The sequence below is a fragment of the Semicossyphus pulcher genome, unplaced genomic scaffold, assembly GCF_022749685.1.
Source record: "Semicossyphus pulcher isolate SPU_LCO1_2020_fin unplaced genomic scaffold, fSemPul1.0.p SCAF_9, whole genome shotgun sequence".
Lineage (NCBI taxonomy): Eukaryota > Metazoa > Chordata > Actinopteri > Labriformes > Labridae > Semicossyphus > Semicossyphus pulcher.
Window position 1 is genome coordinate 12,435,253 of NW_027211770.1, and position 9,345 is coordinate 12,444,597.

The following is a 9,345-nucleotide window of genomic DNA, read 5'->3' on the forward strand; positions in this document are numbered from 1 at the left end:
TGTCAAATAGGAGGACAGTGCCTGAAAGATGTCTGATAGATTTACTGGAAGGCTGTAATCAGATTTTTCTTCTTCTTCCCCTGTCGTTCGTTCCTTTAGCTCAATGTCTGACTGGTTATTGCTGTCTAATGTCTTCTAAGCCCAAATCATGGTGCATTTTAAGTCATTAAACTTACAGTGTACTTCTACCCTGATGACTCAGTGTTTTTGACTTTTAAATCCAACATGACTCATGGACCTCTTTCTTTCTCTCGTTCTCATAGTCAGCATGACGAAACACTCGTGCTGTGTTTATATTATCAGGGGTCCCAGGATGAACCAAATTTCTTAAATGTGGCTCCCAGGCTCAGTATTTCTTTTAGGTCAGTGTGTGTAATTACACCACTCACTTGGTGGTTCAGTCCCAACGCTGCCAAACGTCCAGGATACATACTTTCAAATCAACCCACCCTGGAGTCCTCTTCACTTGTGCAAACACACCAACCCGGATACTAACTCATCCACTATTCCCTCCTTCCTCCCGCAACCCGACTCTGTGCATGCTCAGACTCACCATCCCCATGCATGTGGACAGTGCCACCGAGGAGTTGACCCTTGACCTCAGCGACCCCTGGTAAAAGCACAGGTCGTCCTGGTGGTAGGCCCTCAGGCTCTTGGTGCCATTCTTTCCCAGGACCTGGATGGTGAAGCCAGGTGCAATCAGGCTCTCGGAGGCCTCCTTCAGCTCCATGTGGAAGTCCTGCCCCAAGCCGCTGAGGCGGAGGTGGACTGTTTCACTGCTGCTGTCGGTGTTTGAGGAGGGGGTCAGAGATCTGCGTCTTCTTCTGCGCTGGTGGTGGGCGACTTCGTGAGAGATGTAAACGCCTTGGTGGCTGACCTCATATGGAGAAACAATCTCATATTCTGGATGAGAGAGGAAGGAAGAGAGGAAGTGAATTTAAATGCTTTTAGCAAGGACAGAGAGAGAAATCAGACAAATATAGACACAATGGAATCAAATGGAGAGATTTCTGGTAGAGAGCTCTGATGCTGATGTGATGGACTTTTTTATTGGTGCACCTTGGCAAAATAAGACGCATTGTCCTTGTGGTCATTGTGCTCCTTTCCTGCTAATTTGATCTGCCAACATCATTTACTGTGATTTATTTCCTGCTGTGTCAGCTCTTACCTTGGGCGCATCACAGCCTGAATAAAAAACTACAACCTCCCCCCCCTTTCCTTGACCTGCCTCATATACTTTTGCTGGCAGGGTCAAGAAAGAGTTACAAGAAAAGGAAGGGATTTAGACAATTCCACCATAGGTCCTTCCGTGGAGAGTGAATCATGTTTGACCTGTGTGTGTTTTACTACAGGTTTTTACTACAGCAGGCAGGCTGGATAACTGCAGTTCATAAAGGGAGATGGTGGCAGGTCACAGGCCCGGCCTCTTAGATCAGTTAAATGTCTAATGGCGCTGTGGCCACAGAAACTAACAGGCTCATTTCCTGGAAAGATTAGATGCACCAAAATTAGTTTTCCAGAAGAAAAACCTCAAATCAAAGTTGTTGTTGTCCTCAAGGGGTTTAGAAATTGTGCCTCTTGGTGCACAAAATACATAAAAGGAGAATGTGTAGAACATTTATAATATTGTATTGATTGATGCTATGATTCTCAGCCAAATGTGTTACCATTGTGGAGAGAGAGAGCCTGGTACTGCCAACATCACACACCTCACCACATTATGCACTTTGGGTCTGTGAGTAACCACAAAGCAAACAAGTACAACCATGTCATCGCTGATTTTGTTACAGTGTGGTAATGCATTTTTTCATTGCAAAGGTGCTCAGTCTTGTCACTACAGAATGATACATGCTCGCCTTATCTGCACAGAAATAACAGCAACCTTGGACTTACAGTCAACAAGAGCCAGTGTCAGTTACTGTACAGTGTGACCTGCTTTACCCAGCCTGAATAATGAGTAAATATAGCACAGAGACAGACGTGTTTTGCCAGTGCAGGGAGAAACATGCAGGGTGACAGACAGTGTGTCATCACTGGCAGTGTGAATGCCTGAGGTTCCAACTTGGCTATTTGGTGCATCTTAAGGCTGACGGATAGCCCCTTGCCAACAACATGACATATACTTATTAGTGGGTGCATTTATTTAAAGCACCTTGCATTAGCATCGCGGCATATGTTATGGCTTGGGTGGCCGCAGTGGGAAGCAAAACCTCAAACCCTTGAAGTGTTACAGGACGGCAAAGAGCAAACACTTCAAGTCTCAAGTATTTTCTGTGCAGACAGAAAATGGACTTCTCGATGTTTGTCGTTTTGTCCATCTATCCCAAACACACACACGCTGTGTTTGTTCCGCCTTAACTCAAAACCCAGCTGCAGTGACCCGTGTCTGACAGTATACAAACAAAGCGTCTGCGAGAACAGAGCACACACACACATATCTTGTCTGAAGGCCTGAGACAAGATCTTGTGGTGGTTAGTTTGTTGGTTTAGTGGCTCCTGAGTGCCATTAGCACTGATAGGGGGTCTAACCAGTGGGTGCCTATAGGCTTAAACAAAAGATTGGACATATGAACTCCTTCCTCATCCACTCTAACGCAGGCTGTATGAATGTTAAACTCATTAAGCCAGAGCGATAGCTGTAAAAGCGCTGGCTGTGAGATGATCTGAAACAGAAGGAAGGGCTTCCCCCTCATTTCTGCTTCACATCATCTCCACATGCGCACAGAAAACGCACTTTTGATGTTTGTTTATTTGTTTGTGTGTGTACTTTTCATGGTAACTTAGAGAAAAAAACCTAACACAAAGGAGAGTGCACAGCCAAAGCAGTTGCTGACTCAGCACCACATGGGGTTACATCCACAAAACAAAGAACAGATGAAAGCCTCGCACTTACTGCTTGGACTAATTAGCGTATTGACTCGAGCCAGCATTAATGAGACTTCATTGAAGGATTTGGTTACTCCCAAGTGACTTTTAAAAATCTAAGTTTATTACTATGAAAGAGAAAGTCTCATTATGTCATTCAGCAATTATACTATGGCAATTTTCTAAACTGCTTATTCCTTAAGATTTCTCACGAATCGAAAGTTCATTAAGAGTGAAAACCTTAATTGGACTTTGAACCCAATGTGAGCTCCACTGCTGTAGCAGATTGTGATGGCTCTGTGTCAGGGCTCAGGTCGCCCCCTAGCGGTGAAGAGAGGTAACACACAGCGCAGGTGAGCGCTGCTTGATGCTGCTGTCCGCCTTATACATACCTTGTGTGCCATTACTTTGAATATTATCGCGACTTAAAGCAAAACATGATCCGATTCGTCGTCATAATGCACTCACACACACATGAAGAAGTCATCCCAGACGCACAAACACAGATGAATCTGCAACTTTGTTCCACATGCAACATACCTGTATGTTGAGGTAAATTGAGAGATCGGAGCAGGGCCGATGTTTCTTGGTGAGATTCAACTCTGTCAGCGCCATTATTCAAAAGCACGCTCTGTAAGGAAGGAAAGGCACATGCGGCTTAAACCGTGCAAAATAACGTCACTTTAATTATCATTTGAAGTGCTGACAACTTCATGAGCTCTGCATGCATGTGAGATGACACAACTGACTTACTTTGCTTAGTGTGAAAAAGCAAAAAAGGTGAAAAACGAGCAACAGTCGCGTCCAGCTTCTCCACTCTGCGCAAAACCGCAACAAAGCCATCTCCGTGGGTCACCTTTACGCACGAGCAGAAGCCTTAATCACACCAGCGCTTGCCAACAGTCCAAATAGTTTTAATAACGCAGTCCAACAGCAGCAGGAATTGTGCTGAATGAAGCATCAACCAGTTTCAGATGCGGGCTTCTTCTTCACTTTGGTTTCCATTCATTTCCAAGCGCACTTTCCCGACGCGTAAAACCGCTTGAACTCAAGTCCTCTCTCCCGGCAACTCATTTTCCTTTTTTTCCCATTCAGACAGTCAGACTCAGTATCCAAAAGTCTCTCTCTCTCACTCTGCCCCCCTCTCTCTCTCTCCCCAGTGACCCCCGCGCACCATTTTGACTCCCAGTGAAATCATGTGATTGTCTTAAATAGGCTGCGTCTCGTCTTGGCAAAAGCAGACTTCTATGAAAGACGCACTGAGTCCGTGTGTGTTTCTGCCGGGAGTCTACCGAGGGAGAGAACTGAACACAAGGCTGCCTGGGACTGTGTGTGTGTGGATGTTTGTGTTTTGGGGAGGGGGTGTGGGTGGGGAGGGTGGTAAGTGCAGCCTGTAGCCAATCACATTTGACACCTGTGCTGAGAGATGGGGTTTGTGTCCATCTCTCGGGTTGCAGGAAGAATCAGAGTGTGTTAAAAGGAAGAAAACAGGTTCAATGCTCTGTTTGCTTGCAGGGTAATGAAGTAATTACTTCTCCTCCTTAAATGCACTGTAAAGAGGGTGCACTAACAACTGTTTGTTGTGTTTGTTCCGCATCAGGTCACTTTAAATTAATGATACATTTCAAAGTCAGGAATAACAAATATTAGCTTGGATCCAGTAGTCTGGACTCTGTAACCCAAACGTGACTCGGAGATTACACCCCGAAGCAGGTAATCAGTAATTTGTGATGGATTACGGTCTGAAATGTAACCCCTGACCCTGTTTAATCCGCTCGTCACTCTCCCCCATCTCTCCCGTATTCCGCAGCTGCACTGATAGGCAGCGTGCCAACATTTCTAAACTCCCTCACAATCATTCATGGAAGTGCTTTAGGAGTGTGGGAGCCAGAGGAGCGGGAGTGCTCGTTTCATATTCTGGAGCATTTCATCCTCCCCCAAAAGAAAACCAGATGAGTTTTTCTGCTGTGCTGCAGGAGAAATAAATGTGCGATGGTTTACGGTGTGATCTTCTTGGCAATACGTCAGAGTATCAGGGTGAGAGGAATCAGAGGTGATAGTGAGCGAGACGGTCTATAAAGTTCCATCCTTTGTTGTAAACTGTAGCCTCTGTCTGCCTGCAATAAATATGTGTATTTTTATAGGTTTCTTTTATTTCTACAGAGCTAAATCTTGCAGAAGAGTTTTTCTCTTTATCTTAAAATAAATGGAACTAAAAGTGATCATCGCACCATTTTAACACACTTTAACAAAATGTCTGATGGGTCTTAGCCACAAAAGCTGATATATTCCAGTTTAGTGTTGACAGAAAAGTACATATAAGTTTGGTTTTCTGGTGTCCATCACAGCAATATGGAAAGAAAACCCTAGTGTAATGTTTCAGCATTTTAGACAGAGTGATGAGAGACGACCTTTATGATAAGTTACAGTGAGCGATGGACGCCAGAGGACCAGGAGCTAAACCATAAAAGTGGGACAGGACTTCAGCTCTCTATGACAGTCTGTCCCGAGGGTCTGTGCCAGGTGTTTCATGCATCCAAATGTGTTCGATTAGCAATAGTGTCACCAAGAGGGATTCATTTGTCGGGAATAAAGGAGACAATTCTGCAGTATCAACTCAAAATGACCATCCAAAGTTGAACTCCTGCAGATAAGAACGTAAATGTAAGAACATCGTCATCCTGAGAGTAATACGCTCTAAGCCTTTAAAACTGATACATATACAAAACATACTTCCAGATTTCAGCCTAACTTTGCCAATTCTGGATTTAATCAGTGATAAAACATCATCATGAAGACAATTCCTACCATATGTTTGCAGGCTCAGGAAATCTTTACAGTGTCAGCTGCTGCTGAACTCGTATCGCCCCTTCTTCCCTTTCATTCACGCACACGCACACTGCAAAGCAATACTCGGTCTGCACCTACGTGAATGAAAACATACTGCGCACATATTTCTGTGAGTCAAATCTTTATGTTTGGTCGGCGAACGCAGACGTACTCAGCTGATTGGAAAGTTTCCAGAGCTTTGAACTCTGAGACAGTGTTGTGTTGTCAGACGATGAAACACTCTGACAGGAGCGTGCTTCACTGAGGGGGGTGAACAGGTACGGCAAGATTGAGAACTAAAAGGGAAGACGTGTATTGTTTGAAGAAGTTGAGCATAAAGAAAAACCCCCCTGTGGTCTGAACTGAGCCGGCTGCCGTGAGCGATTTGACCTCTGAACCCCTGAGCTCCTGTATTGCTCTCAGTCTGCCTGCCTGCCTGCCTGCGTGCCTCTCTCTTTCAGCTACACTGTTTGCCTGTCTTCAATATGATCTGGGGATGTACAAAGGCAAAGAGCTGGCACATAAATGGAGCTCATTCAATCACATGTATTTCCACACACACTGACGCATGTAGCCTCACACAAACAGCGCATCAGTTCACATCAGACAAGCTGCAAACATTCTGCTTTACTGGTTCTCATTACAGGAACGGTTTGATGTGTATACTGGTCTGAACGAAAGAAGAAATGAAATAAAACCATTTTCTTTTCTTTCACAGACATCTGCAAGAATTTATATCTTTGTGCAAGACTCTGGCTGCTGTCGTAAGAGGACCATTTTAAAGGAAAATTCAACATTTTGAGTAATACGCTTATTTGTTTTTTTTCCCCCAGGAGTTGAGAAGATTGCTACCACACATGTCTGTAAGCTATGTATGAAGCCATTTTCCACGAGTTGGGTAACTTTGCTTCCAACAAAGACTCGAAACAGGTGACTCAGCTCGACTACTGTAATTCCCTCCTAACTGGTATTAACCAAAAACCTCGCCTCCAACCAGTCCACAATGCAGCAGCTCCGCTTCTTACAGGTCACATCACCCCAGTCCTGGCGTCCCTACATTGGCTTTCGGTTTGGCACGTATGGCTTTAAGTTACATGGCAGAATTGTTGACACCTCATGAGGCAGCTCGCAGCCTTAGATCCTCAGGTGGGGCACTCTGGTCCTTCCAAAGTTGAGGCTTAAAACTAAAGGAGATCGTGCTTATGCCATCAGCGCCCATGGGCTTTGAAACGACCTGCTTGAGGAGATAAGGCTCGCAGAATCACTTTAAATCACTTCTTAAAACTCACTTTTATAGACTTAGTTTTATTCAATGCTGTCTCTTTATTGACTTTTAATCGTCTTCTTAACTTCTAATTTTATTTCTTGTTATTCTTTTTATTGCTACTACTATTGCTTTATTTCTTCCTACTTCATTTTTTGTCTTTTACTGCTCTTCATTTTTTTTTTTACCTTTTTCACCTGTTTCCTCTCTGCTGCATTTTTACATCTCTTGTCCTCTTGTTTTAGTTCCATCCTTAATATTGTCTTGCTGTGTCTGGCCCAATGGCTGTATATATTTGTAGATGGACAACTCCTCCGTCTGCTCTAATTGTACAAAATTGATGCCAAAATAGCCCCCCTGATAGGCGCCGCCATCTTGTGATGGTGACGTCATTTGGAGCCAGAGCTGTGCAGTAGAGATCTATGGGTGGAGCCACCATAGCCACTTCCGCTAACCAAAACACACACTTAACTAACCGAAATAAACAGCAAAGATCCCCATGCTGGCGTATTCAACAGCAGAACAGCTTCTTGTGTTCACAGATATGGAAACTTCACTTCAAACTTACGTTTCCTCTCGCTGTTCCTCCTCTACTCTGCTAATCCATAACAGATCGGCTGCAGGAGCCGTAGTGGTCAACAAAGCTGTCAATCATCCTTTTGACAGCATCAAATAACTAATTAAAAATAAACTTGTCAGAAAAATGAACACTTCGACGTAAATCAGCATGATAAGAACTAATTATAATGACAGAAACCATGTTTGAGAAAAATGTATCAGGCGTGTATTTTGATTTTATAGTTTGACTCATGTCCCATCTGTTAACATGGAGGAGGCGGGCTTTATGACCTATACTGCAGCCAGTCAGCAGGGGGCGCCCGAAATGTTTTGGCTTCACTTTTAGGGAGCTGTCATGTCGTCCATCTTTTTATACAGTCTATGGTTTGGCCATGTTGTTTGGGTTCTTTTTATTGCCTACTCAGTTCCCTGTTTTTGCTTTGTTATTAATATTAGCTGTCAAACGTAGCTTAGCATTCAGACCAGGACAAAGCCTTGCTCTGTCCAAAAGTTACACATTTGGCCTACCAGCAACTCTAAAGCTCACTAATTTACATTTTATTTCTGGTGTGTTTGAACTGCACTGAAATAAGAGTGTAAAGGCAACAATTCCTGGAGTATGCTGAGGTTGACTGGCAACCCGGCCTAGAAATACTTCACTTCAGTTTTATTCAGATAAAACTACATGTGTTATCAGGGAGCTTTGTGGGAGCTGTAAGGCGGATTTTATTACCTTTGGATAGAGCCAGCTGTTTCCTCTTCCTTGTCTTAATGCTAAGCTAGGTTAGCTAGCAATTGGTTATGATAGGAGCATGGAATTGAAAAACAGTTTCTTTAATCTGTTTAGTCTTTCCTACAGCTTTCACTCAATAGTGTAATTTAATTTTGTCTTAAGCTGTCATCAAGGCCACACGTGTCTGTCTGTGCATGAGAGTGTACACTTGTGGTAAGCATATGTGAGTCTGAGTGCATGCTCTCTTCTATGATTTATGTGCATGTGTGTCTTTGTGTGAGTGTGAACCTGTAGGTGCATGCGAGCCTCTGCGCGCGTGCTTTGTTTTGGTCCGTACGATTGTGTGTGTGAATAGTGAGCTGACAGCAGCTGTAAAATTCCTCTCTGAGCATCACAGAGGGGAGGCTGATGGGAGCTGACAGGGAGCGAGAGTGAGGGGAGGTGGGAGAGGAAGATGAAGGTGAGCGAGGAGCAGGGGGAGACGCATGGGTGCCAGCTAGTTTGATGATTGAAGGTTCGGTCGGGCTTCGCGGAGATTCGGTGCTGCTGTCGAAGAATACGATGCCTTTATGGTTGTCTTGACCTTATCCAGTGTAACAGCTGTGACACATCAGCTCAGAGTGAAACAACTGTTTCCTTTAAACATGTGCAGATGGGGAAGTCTGGATTTTAGCCACAAATTGATCCATTCCCAGTTATCCATTTAACTATTTATCTTTAGCAACAATGATTTTGTTTAGACATTAGATGCAAATAAAACTAATGCCCAATACTGTGACAACTGCGTGTATTATTTTATTTATTTATTTATGTTAACCTGAAGACTTTTCAAAACGAATTCATTCAAATTAATATTAAAATATGCCGTTCATTTTACTTAGTTTTATCACATTATTATTGGCTTAAACTTGAAGAAATAATCCCGAAGATGTTCATTTCAATAAATGTCTGTTAAGTCACTATCTATTGCTGAATGAGGTAACACAATGGTAGGCGGAGCCAAGTGGCTGCTTTTCCGCTGCTTCTCTGCAAGTGTTGCTAGTGGCGGAACAAACAAAGAAAAGATCGATGACTACAGATACAACTTCAAAAATAA

General features: G+C 43.6%; 1 protein-coding gene across 1 annotated transcript in view; it reads right to left on the reverse strand.

The window, feature by feature from the left end:
* The window catches only part of LOC138583977 (A disintegrin and metalloproteinase with thrombospondin motifs 16), a 58,547-nt gene extending 54,839 nt beyond the window's left edge, over positions 1 to 3,708 (reverse strand). The window contains exons 1-3 of the mRNA XM_069656072.1: positions 3,619 to 3,708; positions 3,406 to 3,496; positions 554 to 903 (exon numbers count right to left, since the gene is read on the reverse strand). Coding sequence (XP_069512173.1) covers positions 554 to 903; positions 3,406 to 3,496; positions 3,619 to 3,708 — 531 coding nt within the window. The remainder of the gene's footprint in view (positions 1 to 553; positions 904 to 3,405; positions 3,497 to 3,618) is intronic.
* Between the last annotated feature and the right edge of the window lie 5,637 nt (positions 3,709 to 9,345).